This window comes from Atractosteus spatula, chromosome 7 (genome assembly GCF_055471065.1).
Source record: "Atractosteus spatula isolate fAtrSpa1 chromosome 7, fAtrSpa1.hap1, whole genome shotgun sequence".
Taxonomy (NCBI): domain Eukaryota; kingdom Metazoa; phylum Chordata; class Actinopteri; order Semionotiformes; family Lepisosteidae; genus Atractosteus; species Atractosteus spatula.
Genome location: NC_142712.1, coordinates 40,237,046 through 40,254,151, shown reverse-complemented (window position 1 = coordinate 40,254,151; position 17,106 = coordinate 40,237,046). Strand labels below are relative to the sequence as shown.

Genomic DNA, 17,106 nt, shown 5'->3' with positions numbered 1-17,106 from the left:
AAAAATTATGTATCGGCCACGGGCCGATATATGCAGCCCGCTCGATCTGACTCGGGTGGGTCGCAAGATGCATAGAACAGCGATCCTCCGCTTGCGTGAAGAGAAGTTAGAACAAAGTCACCCGCTGATCAAAGGCAGTAAACTAAGATAGAAGATACCACTGCCATAACCACAGATCCCCAATTAGTTCAGAGGTCACATTTCATCCGTCAGACATCAAGCGTGTACATTTCAGTAATTCAATAGGTAGAATATTCCCATTTTCGGGAAATATAAGCCGGGGAGTTACGTTGCCACATACTGTATGAATACAGAAGCTGTTAATACAAAGAAATTCCTTCATGCTCAACTTATTCGTTTAGATTTGATTAGTAGCAGCATCTTGATTGTTTACGTAACTCGCCGTTCAATAACTTAGGGAATTCGTGCGCTCGAAGCATTCGCAACTTTCAGAAGCAAAAACGAAGTTTAATGTTACATACTGTCCTGATTGTTAGGATTCGTCTTCTCTTCCCCAACAATATTTTTTTTTGTGTGGAGCTTCGGAGGGTATTGGTCAATACCAGCGACGGGACCGGATGCATGTCAGCAGAAAAAAAAAAACGCAAAACCATTCCTTAGAATTAATTACCCAGTGGGAAATTATTTACAATTAAGAAAAACACAGCAGCTTATCAAAGCGAGAGACGCCGCTTTAAGCATTAACTTCGAGTCATAATTGTTTCACCAGCGCAGACACCCAGAAGGGGTGGGAATCCGCAGGTCTGCTTTATATACCGTGTCCGAGCACCTCACCTGCCACTGCGCGGAACACGGACAGGTCGGCTGCCTGTTTGATTTCACTGTAGTGAATATTAAACCAGAACAAGTGGCACTGTCTGAGCCGCACCGTTCAGCGCAAGGGCGGAGCCTGAAAAGTGTGTAAAGTTGGTCGTGATGAAAAATTACAAATATTTACTGGCAGGCAATACGTGACCTGAAAAGAGCAAGCCAGCGACTGCAGCTCAGCGGCACATTTCCCTCCCCTCTCCTTCCCTGCCTGCCTGCCTGCCTGCCTGCTTATCTACCTACTAACCAACCAACCAGCCAGCCAGCCAGCCAGCCACATTCACAGAAAGTGTTATTCCGTCTCGTCCGCGGCTGAAGCCCTTGCCCGGAGTTTTCTGGGTTGAGCGCCCACCCCCCCTCACACACACTTCAGCTGGGAGTTCGGGAGACTCTACGCCTGTCCGCCAGCGCAATGTGGGACGAACGGATTTGGACCCTTTTCAAACGGAACTTGCTGCACACGTTGACTTACTGGAGCGTGTTCTTCAGCTTCGGGCTCTGCATCGCCTTCCTGGGTCCCACCATCCTGGACCTGCGCTGCCAGACACAGTCAACCCTGCAGGAGATCACCTGGGTCTTCTTTTCGCAGCAGTTCTGTCTGCTGATCGGCAGCTCCGTCGGCGGCGTCTTCAAGCGAACGTGAGTGTTTCATTAAAACAGCGCTGGTATTTGCAGCAAATGTACTACTAGTAACAGCAGACGTAGATATTAACGGCTTCAAAGACGTGCGCCATTTAACCTTGTTTGGGCAGTCGCCCAGTGCATTTGTATTTACTACAAAATTTCCGCGATTAACCTGTTCTGAGCTATAGTCGGCGTGAAAAACTCATTGTTATGAAGGAGATTACGGCATCCGAAAGAATAGTATAGGTTCGGGAAACCCCTTCATAAATAACTCAGATTTGTAATACATAACGTTGTGACAACATGCATTCATAAAAACCCTTTTCGCGAGTAAATATTACAGTATGTTATCAGTTATTCAGACGCTGCAAAGCTACAGCAGGCCACCCACTCAAAATAATCGATCTAGAATGAATGTGAAATCTATTTACACTTTTGAAGACCCTTACTATGTCAACGTTTAACACCAGACCTACAAAATGAGATAAATTCCACACGTTAATTTACACCGCGAGTGACCGGGGGAAAACAACCCCGTTTATTCAGCGTGATGCTACCCTTCTGTGCCTGTCCTGTTTGCGAATAACCTACTTTTGTTGGATGCTGAAATGAAATAATGGGGGGAGGGATCAATAATGTCGTGAGCTTCACCACTTCAACAGATTTGTTTTAAAAATGCGCTCGTTAGATATTTTTAGATTCCTTTTTTTAAAAAAGAAATTAATTCTGTATAATAATGCCGTAGGACCGCGATGAGAACCACGACGTAGTCTTCTTTGCTGGAGTGTTCATCGCGAGCTGTGAGCGTTTCGCCATTGGGCTCCGAGAGCCGGGGGCGGCTCGCACTGCGCTCTCATTTTCTTCCTTCCAACACTTGACCAGGAGTGATGTGCTTTAAGTGGCTCACCCAAAACATATTACGTACAAAAATATGCGTCGGCATCCCTTGTAGGTCTTCCGGCCCACCTGGCTTGGCTGATATGCACCGACTGTGTTGTAACCACTGTGTTCGCCTCCGCAATGTAATGGTCAAACGAAACATTAGTGTACCCCCTGTCCCATTTAGTCCTCTTCTGCTGCATTCTCTTCTGGAGTTTGGATTTTCCTATATTAAATTTGCTGAAACACCATGTCCTAATTCATCTGAAGTGTGTGTGTGTTTTTGTTATTGAAATCCAGTGGCCATCATGGGTATTTTGTTTTTTTTTCCTTACTAATTACTAGTTTTTCAGAAAAAAAAAACTCGCAGGATGTATTTTCGCGTTCATTCAGAAGCCAGGAGTGGCCCCAGTGCAGTAATTAAATTATAAGAGCTTAGGCTGTCATTTTTGTTTATGTATAAATCTTTTTTTTTCTGCTTCTGGCATCACATGTCTGTAATGAGTTTTGTGACCCTTGTTAGGAGACACGTCCCACAAGGAAGTCCAAGAATAATATACTTTATTTTTCTTCTTCATGTGGGTACTGGTCAAACTTGAACTTTCATGGTTTCTGCCTTCATTTGTTCTGTAGAGAGGCTGGGAGATTGTTATGGATTTAAAAAGTACTCATCCTTGTAATTTAACTGTTTTTAATATTTTTCATTAGGTTAATTCTGCACGTGTCTGACATGGGTTCAGATAAAAAAGTGCTGAATGGTTATGTAATACTGCTTTTACTTCTGTAAGTGTAATCACCCCTCCCCCCAAAGTGGCCTGTACAGGAATAGGATGATTATGCAGCATGTTATGATAAAAAACAAAAACTGCTCATTGGATATGTTCTGTCCTGATTAAAAATCACCCGTAAACTGTAGGCTAAAGTATCGTCCCTCTACGTTGTGGAAATGCACAGAGTAGGATGCCTTTCCTGTCTGGTTTTCAGACTTGTTAAAATTTTATACTTTGAAGTGAACATTAGTCCACTCAGACACCTGCTGTATCTAAGCAGAGTATGTCCAAAAAAATCTGCCTTTGGGTACATCCCCTTCTGTAATGAGTTTATCTGTAGTCCATGGGTATACCATATGCTGTAAGAAATCGTGTTCCAATATGGTTCCAGTGAAGAAAGACACCAGGTTTAGCTACTGGGCTTTCAGACCTGTGTCAGTTCACTGTCCAGATATTACTCGCCTTCCATCCTTCTAAACTAAAAAACACTTTTGGAGAAGCTCAATTAGTTCATCACACAAATGTTCTTATTTGTTAGGAACCTTAAAGACTCACATGTCCATTTTTTCATCGCCTGGATTAATTTCTTAATCTTATCAGTTTGGCAATGAGAGGACTGTGCTATCAGGTGGTACTACCAGTGCTTAGCCGAAAGTTTTTCCACTAGCACAATGTTACCTTTCTAAAACACTACCCTTTTTCAGCATGACTTTCAAGAGCTGGTGGAGAAGATGGGCCATTGCATATCAGTTTTATATAGCAGGTGCTGGGAAGAAAGGAATTACCTGCTCTCTCTTTAATTTTTTAGAACAGAGGGATAAACGGAATGACGGGTCGCGGGCGTGGTGAGTGCCAGCTCAGAGTCAGCATGTCAGTAGACGTGGAGTGTGGGTTTCAGTGGTCTGTTAGTGCTGTGGGCTTGTGGAGCCTCTCCAGGCTTCTGTGATTTACAGGTGGTCTCCTTTCAAAGCAGCCTGCTCAGTCCCAAAGGACTCTTCAAGTCTTCAACAATATTATTAATTTTTTAATTTATTTATAAAGAGCCTTTCCAAACGCAAGGAAACCAAAGTAATGTCTCTGGAGGAGCTGGAACAGCCAAATTCCTGACAAACTCTATTCCTCTTGCTGGGTTAAGATTGATTTGTAAGGGATACCCTGACACACTGAAGCAGGCTCATCCCTTCAATAATGGTCAGACCACCCCTTTAATAGGAAGATATGTCCCTTGTGTCTTTGGAGACCTACTGGTACACCTTACGTGGCTTAACCATCGGTGCCCAGTTTCCAAATATAATTGGCACTACTCGACATCTCTACAGGGACTACTGAGAAATCGTATTCAATTCAGGAATACGTAGTAGAGACAAAATGCTAAATTCACTTTGGATCCATCATTCATTACCCAAACCCACTCCTTAAGAAAAAAATACTTGCAAAACTCTTCAATAAACTCTTAAATTCAATAAAACTAAGTGGAATTAGGACTGCAGCTGGCAGGCTACTCCAGTGCTGTCTAAACTTACTGTATACAGTTCCAATTACTTCTGACTCTCTCCCAAGAACTGCAGGAGCTTAGACACGGCTCCCTGCCCTCTGCACTTCACTGCTGTTATATACTAATTTGCTGATCCTGTGAATGTTCCATTATCCAATGGGCCCATCATATAAACCCCTTTGCCACCTGGGGAATATTAATTAGCCAATTGAGAGAGGTGTGTCCAATTTAACTCCTGAAGGAGAGGACTTCAGATGGCACCATCACACTGGGGTATTCCTGGAAGGAGAACAATAAAAAGACCAGTAGAAATCTGCTTTTTCTCTTACAATGCAACATGGTCTATGATCTAAAAAATAAGGATATATTGCTATCTTTTCCCCAATCTTGGTGGCTGGAATGATGTTCTGTAGATAAGGGTGTAGCAACTCAGGGCTGTATGCCAGCTTATCTATGGGGATTTCTGCTTTTTTATTGTCTTATTGTGTTTGAAACCTAGGCTGAAGTGTAAATATTATAAGGCTGGCAGTTGTCTGGAAGCCATCTGCAGACAAAGGTCATCTTTTAAGACATCTGGAATGCAGCTCCGGAGGATCCTGCTCAGGTCATACATTTCTGCAGCAACAGCCCGTGCTGGCTGGTTAATGAGGAGCCTATCTGTGTCAAAGCTGACTTCTTTGTCTTAGTCATGTGAAATTGTGATATTTCTGCACAGCCTATTTCGGAACCGTCCCTATAGTCCAGACCAATTGCTGGGGTGTCGTTCTACTTTCACTGCTTTGCTCAAAGTGATGGAGCTCGACAGGCTAAGCTTGGGTGAGCTTGGACCAGGGAGGGGGTGGCCTGGGGTGGCCGTGCAGCAAGGCCTTTGTGAGCCTGAGCTTTACAGGGTTAAAGTCAGTGAGAGCCACATCCTATCTCCAGTGAATGCCAGCTCAGCTTCTCGCAGTGCTCATAATGAGGGCAGCTTCTGTGCTGGTTTGAGGGGCGTAGTTTCACTTGAGCCCATAGAACATCTCCCCCAGGAGGAATGCTTGCACACAGAACCACATTCCACCTGACTTCCTTCGGCACGGTCTCTATTCCATGAGTGATGAGACAGAATTTGTCCCTATCACAGAATGACTCTTCGACTGGACCCTTTCTCCCAAACCCACCCATCCTCTCATGTCACTGACTGCTTCCTCTACACAACCTTCTTGGCCTCTGGTCCTGTAACTGCCCACGATCCACACCACCGTCTGTTGCAAAGGAAGCCACAGCATCTCCAGCAAATACATATCCAGCAGCTTGGATATGTATTTGGGTTTGAGTTGCTGGAGGGTAAATAGCTTTGTTGGTGGCTCAGCAGGCACCAATTTGTTTTCACTTGTGCAATTAATAATCCAATTGATTCCCCCTCTACAGTGACAACAGGGCTTACCAACTGTACAAGGTCCCACCTCCCGGCATACAGTAGGTGTGACTACTGGCCCAAGATAAGTCATTTGTGTCACAGCTCAGAAATACCATGGAGTAGGAGAGGCATAGAACTTTAACAAAGCATTAAATACTTCTGTCATTCAGGTGACATTCATTCATGACTTGCAACTTACAACAGAAGATGATGCAGTCCACCTTACCTTGACAAGGACTTGAGTTCCATGCAGGTCATGCTGGTGTAAATAAATAGTAAATGTGGAGAACACCGCTGACGGTGTACCTTTTTTTCCTCCAGGCTGTTCTGTGCCCTGTCCGCTCTCTTCGTCTCCTCCCTCCTGATCTCGGTGGTGTTCGCCATCATCCCGCTGTGCCACAATGTGCTGCTTCTGGCAGTGGCCATGGCCGTGGCCGGGCTGGCCATGGGCGTCATTGACACCATCGCCAACATCCAGCTGGTCAAGCTGTACCAAAAAGACTCCGCCATCTTCCTGCAGGTCAGCCCCCGCCCCGTCCCTGCGGAGAGCCAGATCCGCCAGGGGCTTCAGCATCACTGGGGCTGCACCTCAGCCCTGCGGATTTTCAACAGAAACCCTAAACTCCCAATGGGTAGAAACCTCACAAACGTTTAGGTGTTACAAACCCAGCAAAGTTTCTAGTTCAAACATTAAAGGCTGAGCTAGAGCCCAAAAAAGTCCTTTCTATGGCTAGAATTGCAAATTAAGAATTAAGTATGTGTGTTCTAAACTCCATTGCTGGTTTGGCATCTGCTTACACTACCATTCCAGTGGCAGAAGTGAATTTTACATCAAAGTGTTTGAAGCAAGTTTTTACAAGAGCAGGAAAGAGACCGTCTGCCTTGCACTATAGCATCTGTCACTTGAATGAAGAATAAGAATCTAGCCTGAGCTTCCACGCCACCTGTGGTCTCATTTCTTTCAGAGTCCCAGGAAGATTTGTGCACAGCCCAGTGTGTTTGTCCGTGCTATCCCCAAATGGAGAGGTGACTTATGGGTTTGTGCTGATGCCTGCATTTCCCTGCTTCGTGTTTGCGCAGGCTCTGCATTTCTTCATCGGCTTTGGCGCGCTGGTGAGCCCCCTTATCGCGGACCCCTTCCTGTCGGACACGAACTGCGTGGTGGGCAACGGCACGGAGAACAGCACGGAGATGATGCACCACCTGCGCAACGCGCTGGCCGGCACGCCCATGCACAACCTGTCCCAGTACCAGCTGCCCACCGAGGGAGAGGTGGTCACGCAGGTGTCCTACGCCTTCTGGATCATGGCGCTAATAAACGTAAGCCAGGACCCTTCCCTTGTGGTTACGTCTTCAGACCCTGGAGTAAAATACTCCACATACACAGCAGAATACCCGTGGGGTCTGCCTTGTAGGAAATAAACAACACCTCGGATAAGCAAAAACTGAAAGAAAATAGAGGACAATGAAGAAATGGTAAAAAAATCCCAATTCTGTCTTGATCCCTCCCTCTCATACACCTAATGCAGTCATTGAATTGTCACAACCTATAAGAAAAGAAAGCACTCAGACTATATTGTGCTTAATCGAAATACAGTACAAAGCTTATTAAGGGTACCATGTATTTCACTTGCAGCCATTTATCATCGTTTCACACGTACCGCAATATTCAATACTGAGACTGCTGACTCGGTAATATAAGAGGCTGAGCCCCTGGTCTTACGTGGCAGAAGGGAATTCACATCATTTCAGATGTGCTGGTCTGCTCCAGGAGCTGGATATGGCCGTGAGATGCAGCCACTGAGTCCAACTCCTGGGCCTGATTTGCCCAGTTTGGGAAATATCTGTCTCTTTTGCCATTGCAACACGGAGAATCAGGGCGCTGCAGAGCATCCTTGTGGAATGTGGAAGACGTCCCAGAGGTGTTATCTGATGTGAGCTGCCCCTGTCACCTCATCCAGACCTCCAGGACGTCAGGCATGAGTTAAAGCCAAGCGTAACGGCAGCCTGGGACTCAAAATCCTGCGTGATGGCTTTCGGAAGGAATTTACTTTTGTTGTTGCTCTGAACTGGGAAGTTAGTCAGATTTTTGCTTACCTTTCTGAAGCACTGCTGTATTGCCTTGAGGATGTTACGGCAGGTGGGGTGGTCAGCGCCGCTGCCTCACAGCGCTGGGGTCCAGGGTTCACGTCGTCTCGGGTGTCTGTCTGTGTGGAGTCTACATGCTTGGTCGGGCTCACATGGGTTTCTGCCAGGGGCTCCAGTTCCCTTCTTTCACAGACAGGCTGATGAGGTCTGACTGACTGTGATGCGGAAGACTGTCTCATCCAGGGGACAGCAGATGTATTCTTTGTCCAGTCTCAATTTCACCAGCACCTTTCTGCCAATGAGGGATTGATTATTACCTTGAGGAAGTCCATAGTACTTCAACACAGGCTCCTTCCTGTATAAATGTTTAGATACTCATGGCCCTGTAGTCAAAACATTTTAGGACTTAAATCCACAAAGTAAGTAAAGGGGATTTAAAAACCTAAATGATCTAGTATAGGGACCTTAGTGTGCAGCAGAAATCGTAATAACAAAAGGTTCACTTTTTTGTATTGCTGTATTTCACTTAGGTAAGTCTCAACACATGTTTGGATTTTAAGGCTTCATTAGTATGTCATAGCTAATTGATTACCTGTTCTTGAAAAGTAGATTTCTGTCAAGTGTTCAGCTGTTTGAGTGGACATTTGGCACTCATGGGACATTTGAATACAGAAACAGTCAGCTTTTGTACCTGAGCAGGCTTGCTGTTATGACCCTTGATCTGTTTTAATGAAAACTTTGCATATGAAGTCTCGCTCTGTGCTGTGTGCATACCAGAGAGGGGAAGAGTCAAAGCTGCCTGAGGGCAAAGGATAACAAAAATAGTGGGAGGAAGGCAAAATTCAAAAATTTGAAATCCACAGAACGTCTCTCTCAGACCTGGTCCCATTAGTATAGATGTGCGAATGTGTTTTGCATATTATTGGCGCTGGAAAGTGTCTTTTAACAAGCACCGCACAGAGCTCAGGAGGCTTGCAGACAAACAGCAGTGCAGAATGTGTGGGTGTTGTTGACACTGAATCCTGAGCATTGCCTCAAATCGCACGCCTGCTTCCCTCTGCATTGCACCAAGGAACCCAGACATGACTTTGATTTAAAATTCTAGAACTCCCATAAATCACTATGCATTGGCACGCCAAGACCCTGCAGGCACACATCTTCAAAAAACACACCTTCTACGGGAGTACAGAACCTGTGCAGCAGTATGCAAGCCTTTAGTTAACTGAGGGGTAAACACAGTTTAAAAGAGCAAAGTTAAATCTGCCAGTGCAACATGCATTGTCGCAACAAAAGCCAATTGTACCGTATAGCAAGCAGTCCCAGGTAACTCTGCAGACTTTGGTGCTGAGCTCATTTGCTGCGGAACCTGCAGGACCCAGCTTGTCAATATCCTTAGAGCTGGCCTTCATTCAGCTCATAATGTGATTTAGACGTCTTCATTGTTTTCCCCTCTTTAACTGTAGCCAACACTTTAAGTTACTTAACTAAGTGCAATAAATCTATAGAACTACCTTATCCCATGTTTTGGGAATAACGTGGAATAAGGATTAAATCCAACAGTAACAGGTTGTGGTGATGTAGCTTACAGTCTAGGAAATTGTGTTGCCTCATTGTATGAGCTGTGATTATTAAGCTGCCTAGGATATATTTGTGAAATAAATATAGGGCCTATAAGTAATGTCCAAATCAGCATCATGCCAAGAGCTATGGACTGAAATAGCTCTAATTAACCATTTATTAATCCATTTAAAGCTTCAATAAAGTAACAGAGGGAGAAAAAGCCAGAATTCAGAGCTGCAAAATAGATAAACCCTGCCAGCAAACTGGAAGGCAGATTTTATCTAAACGTTTTTTTTTTTTACAAAAAAAGAAGGGGAAGGTAAACCAGTCAGGGGAGAACCTTGAGCTCCCCTCAGTAATGAAATGTTCTCAGAGCTGAAAGCCTGGATTTCTAAGTGTCCTGTTGCTCACCTTCCTCTGCCAGTTGCCGGTTCCCATTGCAGTCTTTGTGCTGATGAACAGAGAAAGGCTGGTGCCCTGTTGTGCCAGCAGCAGCCCCCCACTGCTGGAGACGGACGAGCTTGCCATGGAGACACAGGGCACAGAGGGAGAGACGCCAGATACCAAGGACTCCGACGCTCAAGGTAAAGCTGGACATCTCTCATTCCTGCTCTAGCACAGGCAGAAAAACAGGCATGTTAGCTCCAAGATGTACTGTATAACTCTGATCATGCTGGGAATTATGGCTGTCAGCACCTGAAGTGGATTAAAGGTTACTTTACTACAAGTTTACCACTGACGAGGGAAGGCTTTTAAATTTATGCTGGCTGTTTTGTACCAGCAATAGTATCTGTTACAAGTCTGTGGTCTGGCTCATTGTTCTTGAGTGGAGACTGGGTGTGGGAGTCTGTGGTATGAACTCTCCCTGTTTTATGCAGGCCATGGTGACCTGTTCAGCTGCTGTCATAGCGAGACCCTTCAAGGGGCTCCGCTCTCTTTCTTTGGAATTCACATCCTGGGAGGGATGGTCCTCTTTATGACAGACGGTATTGTGGTAAGTGACCTTGGAATGTTCAATGCAGCCTCATGGTACTGGAGAGCAGCTTAGGTATTGAATAAACTCAGTCTGAAGTATATGAATACCTCAACACTTTTCCTTCGATTAACTTTTCCTTTAACTAGAATAGGATAGGTACCGACTTACTTAACAGTGTTGGGCTATTAGTTGCAATATGTTTGAAGTTAAAGGCGATCTAAGGGAAATGTAGCAGGGAAAACTTAATTTTTGCATGTAGCAAACTTACATCATTAAGGCTCCAGAACCTGTGTTGTTGGACAGTAGACATTTTTTTGCATCCATTACATCTAGGTGGGCAATCCTGGTCCTACAAGTTTGCATTCTAGCATGGCTCTAATGACCTAAATCAAGGCTTATTAGCTTAATTGGGCCAAACCTCCCAGTTATCTCCCGTCTTTTTCTTTAAATAGATGTAAAAAGCCTGCTCACACACCAGCCAGGTGTGAAATTGGACCACAAAGAGTTGCATTAAAGAATGTATTAGATTGATACTACTAAGTATCCTTGTGCTCTAAGAAACACAAAAAAGATGGCTCGATGACACTGAATAGTGCTGTAGCTGTAGCCATGTTTGGTCCATGTTTTCAGGTGGATTCCACTCTCAAGAGCTCTCAGTCAGATTTGCTCTACCTTGTCTGTCCACCAGGGGGCATATTCTGGATTTGTGTACACCTACGCAGTGGCACCACCCATGAACCTGCCACACAAGACAGCGGGGTACCTAGCCAGTGTGTTCTGGGCCGCCATCACAGTGGGTCGACTGGTGTCCATCCCCCTGTCCTACCGCTTCCAGCCTGTTCGCTTGCTTTTGCTGAACCTGGTAAGACCGAGTGCAAGCTTTGGATTGCCTGTGCATATTATATCTACACATCAGTTACTACTTCTACTTAAATCAGTCATTACTGATCTGAACATGCCATGCATGCTATATAAAATCGGTAAAATGGAACACAATTTCCGTCTTGTAAATGAATGGATTAGGGATCCGTGTGAGAGCTACAGGACTGCAGCCCTTCATGCGGTTCCATGTGATTCGAATGTACTTCCAAGGCCAGCTCTTATGATTTCTGAATTCCACTGATGGATGCATGACTGGACAGAATTGTGTGTGGTGACAGTTTGGGTTTGGCAGTAAAATTGTTTGAAAAGTAGACATTTTCTGACTGTACTTAATCCATCTTTTTTAAGAGCAGACAGCCTATGGTTTTATTTTCATCCATTTTTCCCGACAGGCTGGTGTGATTATCACAGTGCTCCTACTGCTCATCTTCTTCACCAGCAGCATCTTCCTCTTCATTGGTACCTGCTTACTGGGGCTGTTTCTCAGTAGCATCTTCCCCTCCATGCTGGCTTACACAGAAGACATCCTTGACTACAAAGGTACTCCCACTCCTGTTCATGTCTCGGCAAACTATCCTGGTATCTGCAGCAAATAGCAAGTAGAGATGATATTTCCATTTCTGTGCAAATTTAATTTATCCAGAGGTTGGTCCAGCCCTCTTATTCCTCTGCTTTTCCCCTTCTTCTCAGACAGACTTGTTCGAGTCTGAGTTATGCCTCTGATGACTGTTACCAGGATTCCTAGTGGAAGCAGTACACAATAATCTGAGCATCATCGAGATTAGTGTGCGATTAGTCACCCAGGGCTCTCTCAGCAGCACAGTGGGTGATTGCTGTCCTGCTGATGAAAGGATCGCCTGTACTCCAGTCAGCATCGCACTCCTAAATGTTCGTCTGAAGGAGTTGTGCAGAGCTTCATGCATATAGTGCATGTGCACGTTCTTCTGTCCTGATGATCCCTGACTATCCTAGATCTTCTAAGACCGCCTGTGTGCGGAGCAGGTTGGCACATGGGATGGGTGCTAATGATGTCACTCTCATGCAGGGTGTGCCACGACAGTCCTGGTGACCAGTGCGGGGATGGGAGAAATGGTCCTCCAAGTGCTTGTTGGATCGGTAAGTGTTCACCTTTTACAGCAGAGTAACAGCTTTCAAAGGATACAAGTCATTCTTCCCTTCCTGACTGTTTACCTACAAGAAATGTATGACTCTCATCCAGCTGTTTCTTCCAAGTTTCCGGGCAACCTTCTTCATAAAGGGCTGTCTTTGAAGCCATGTGCCAGCTGTACCAAGTCCTAATCACACAAGAAATACCCATCGGTTTCACTTTGTCAATCCTTCAATGATTTTGAAAATCACCTTATCAAAATCCTGGATCAAAATCTCCTCTGCACAAGACTGAAGAGGCTCATGTCTTTTAACATATCTGCGGGTGACATTTTTTATCACAGCTGGATTTCTTTGTAGAATAAGATCGAAAGGGCTTCTTAACAGTGCCGTCCACGGTTTAGAATCACGCAGTCCTGGATGTGAATAATCAATTGGGCAGTGGGACTCCTAGGTCACAAGTGTTGGTCACCATGCTGGTAGCTCGGTTGCTGCCATCTGCAGCCGCACCTAACTGCCCCCTCCTGTCCTCTGTTTCCCAGATCATCCATAGCGAGGGCAGCTACAGTTTCATGCTGTGCGGGATGATTATCGGCTGCCTGGCCTTCTCCCTCTTCTTCGTTCTCCTGTTCTTCCACCGCATGCACAAGATCTCCCTCTCAGGTACGGGAGCACGAGACGATCGGACTTTTTGGTGAGTGAATGCCACAACAGCCCGTTTCCTCTCTGACACTGTTCTGATCTGATCCACAGGGCACCCAGGTAAAACGGCGATGGTGGAGGAGCCAGGAGCAGACTGTTTGAAATAGTGGAGTGAGATAACTGAGGAGTGTGTGTACCATCCACCCTGACAGCTGGAAGGCAGGAGAGAGAACACAAAGCAACTGGAAACGTGGGAAGCCACTGGCGCACCCTACACAAGGCCCACCTCCCAGGCACTGTGCATGAGGCCTAAATCCTACCTGAAATGGTCAGAGAAAGAAAGACACCCCTGTATTTCACTAATTTATTGAATATTTATTCTCTTCTTCGATTTCATGGGCTTTCACCTTCACAAAATTTAGGGCTTCAGGATCAACGATAGTTTTGGTTATTTCTGCTACCGTTTAAAATTATGGACTTTGAAGCCGTGGCTTGAAATATTCATTGTGCACCTGATCAAAACAGAAAAACAAATGTATGGATATTATTTCATCTAGTATTATTGCGATTAAGGTACCTCATCCCGTTTTTCGTTTGGTCTCTCAAAGTAATTTTTTGTACCAATCATCAAACGCAGATTATTTTTATATTCAAAGCAATTTTGAATGCTGAGAGGAAGATCCCTTTGGCATTCCATGAATCATAGCATTATTATGTAAAAAACTTTATAAAATATTCTTACCTGAAAAAAGCAAAAGGTAGTATTGTCGTCATTACTCTGCAGTGATGAGTAGTTGGGGAAAATACTGCACGAAGCATCATCATATGCCCAGGTGATACCTGCTCTTTCACTGCACCGAGCCCTGTGTGGGAAGGAAGGAAGCAGAATGAAAGAGCAACATGGTGTTAATGGTAACAGGCATGATTAGGGTCTGCTATCAGACTTGAAGCTGATAAACAGGGTATGGAAGAGGAATAAAACTTGATCTGTCTAGTAGTGTCATGTGCTGGCCTTATTATGTTTCAGTCCAAAGTAATTGAAAAGCAGTTGTCACATTTTATATAAAAAAAAACAATTGATGAGCACTATGTTCTGGTGTTTTGCACTGCTACATCACAGCCTTTGGGTCCTGAATTAATTGTACTGTTGCACCTTCTGTGTGGAGTTTGCATGGCATCTCCATGACCATGTGGGTTTTCTCCCACAGAACTAAACATATGTTGTCTGAATTGGTGTTTCTGAAAAAATGTTCCTTGTCTGCATGTGAGCCCTGCAATGTTTAGGCATCACATTGAGGGCATAGCCCTACCTTGAACTCTTTGCCTGTTGGCTCATTACCACGCTCTGATGGAGAGATCCCAGTCTTAGTGCTGTGGGGCTGGTGTATCTGCAGGTTAGATCTTCACAGGCTTAAATAGGTTGAATTATTAACAGATCTTCCCAGTTTATAAGACTTTTAAAACTTGCAGAGATGCCAGCCCTCCGGGGCCTGGATTGGGGATCCCTGCTCTAACGGTAAACTGGTTTCCAAAAAGTGGTGTAGAAACACAACCCCTCCAAAATATTTTTTTAACATTTCCAAAAACACAGTTTCTAATCTCTAGGCAGGAAGTGTTGAAGTGTGTATCCATCGGCCTAGATTTTACTTACTCCATTGACAGTAGACCTTGCTAAGTTACTGCTGATTGGGACAGGGTTTCTGCGAGGCCAGCCTTTATCAATAAGACTTGGGCAATGCTCCCCTCTGCCACTGGGGGGAGTGAGATGGTACCCAAACAATGAATCCTACTGTCAAAGATCACTCTGACCTGATTGGCAGTGTTTTGAATTAAATAGTGCTGATGAATTACTTGGCATCTCAGTACCTCACACAAGCCAAACACACATTTATTTTTCTATGTATGTATATAAACTACAACTTAACATTAACAGCCAGTTTTGTAGAACCTGTCATGTCAGGATCTGTCATTGTCTCAAAAGGAAGTTCAGTCTCCTGCTCAGGCCTACACAAAAGAAATTGGTAGCCACTCAGGGCTTGAACTGACAACGTCCAGAAAGTAAATCTTTTCCCTTATCTTCTGTGAAGTCCATCTTCATTAAACACCGCGGTTTAGTCATCTAATGAAGACCTCGGAATGGAAACCAGAAGGCACCTTGGCCCTTTAGGCCTGGAGATGAGAAGTCTTGTCCACCTGCTAAACAACTAACCACAGAGGAATGCTACAGACTGGAAGGCAACAGGCTTGCAGCACCTCATCTTCCTGCACTTCTCCTGAATCCATGAAATTGAGTCTGGAGTGGACAGAAAGGTGCTCACCTGCAGCTCTAAAACACTTCTCAACAGCCCTTCAAGACAGATTGGATTCACTGCAGTCTAAATAACTCCATACAGTAAATCCCACCACACTCTCGCACACGCAGTCTTAACTGCATTAGGATCATTCCAGCCAATCAATTAAGTACAATAAGCTCTAGGGAACAGATTAATTTCTACAAGAGCTACAAGTCCTGGGAGTTTGTATCTTCCCTATCTGGCGATCTGTTTTTGCTCAGAATTTTTTGTTCTTAAATAAAAACAATCCCCACCACTTCATTTTGTAAGAGTGCATCCAAAAGTGTCTACTTCGCCACCCTCCCCCCTTTTGACACTGCTGGGTTTTATGATAAAAATTCTGAGCAGGTCCAAAAACATAAAAATAAAAACACATGCATTGTGAAAATGAGAGACGGATCTTGACGGACAAACATTCTGAGAAAAAATGCACTGCCTTCCTTCGCCTGTGTTGGACATCTTGGCTTTGGGCAGGGGAGTTGCAGCATATGGCGGTGCATGCCAAGACAATACTAGAAACGAGTATAAGTGTAAATGAAGATACATAGAATCTGCTGCTCCCACCTCCAGCCCCCATCTTCTTCATACACACACTCTTCCCAACCCTCTGATTGTGCACCAGCTCCCTGTAGCTGCTTCATGCAAAGGTCACAAGATGGGCACAACACTGCCTTCCTGCCTGGGCTTCCTTCCATTGTTTCACTGTGTGGTTTTCCTTTTAACCCTAACTGAGCCCTTCTCCTTCTTTCTACCCCCCCAAACACAACAACACACACGCGCGCGCACACGCACACGCACACGCACACGCACACGCACACGCGCGAGCTGCAGCTGCTCACAGCAGGTGCCAGCCTGCCCACGCTCTGCGCACCTGAGTGCCGGGGTGGGTCTCTCACCCGATCACACTCACACTGGGCATCGACTTCCTTCCCAGACCGGCTCGGCGCCACCACATCCAGCCCCTGGTACTCGAAGCGTTAAAACCAAACGAAGCCCAGTGCATACTAGGGCCGACCACACAAGGCGGAATAACGAGGAGTGCCTGGGAAAGAAAAGTGAAACAGACCTCCCCGGTGTTTCTACGGCCTTGAGAGTCTGTGTTCAGGCTCCCGCTAGTTAAGGCCACGGTGATCAGCAGAGGCCTGTAGGGGTGATTTATGGCACCTGGGCTACAGTTCAGCTTGAGCAGGTTAACGTTTTTTTATGCAACACAGCACAGGTGTTTCCATTGTGCTTCGCCATTGTTTAAAGCCTCTGTCTGCTGTGGCCTCAATCACTGAGGATAAGAAACGGTATAAAGGAGGTGACAGAATTCTGCTCTCCACTGCGCATAGGGTTGATTACTGGTAACAAATTAATCTCAAAATCTTGTGGATGTTTTTTTTTTAAGGATCCCAAACGAACTAGCAGGAAAAAAAAACAAGCTGCAGGTTTCAGTCAGCTACACCACGGCCCGTGGAAGAACCTTCAGCAGAAACCACTTTCATTCTATCCATTTTAGCACTGTAGCTGTGGTCGCTGTGCAT

The 17,106-nt window shown here is 45.2% G+C and overlaps 1 protein-coding gene across 1 annotated transcript; it reads left to right on the top strand.

Moving 5' to 3' along the window:
* The first annotated feature begins 1,102 nt into the window (after window positions 1–1,102).
* slc60a1a (solute carrier family 60 member 1a) lies at window positions 1,103–14,005 on the top strand. The gene is made up of 10 exons (XM_088920693.1): window positions 1,103–1,467; window positions 6,314–6,512; window positions 7,073–7,312; window positions 10,065–10,224; window positions 10,519–10,634; window positions 11,305–11,478; window positions 11,891–12,038; window positions 12,544–12,614; window positions 13,148–13,268; window positions 13,359–14,005. Exons 1-10 carry the CDS (start codon window positions 1,241–1,243, stop codon window positions 13,412–13,414), a joined length of 1,512 nt encoding a protein of 503 aa, XP_088776819.1. The 5' UTR covers window positions 1,103–1,240; the 3' UTR covers window positions 13,415–14,005.
* Window positions 14,006–17,106: the final 3,101 nt, after the last annotated feature.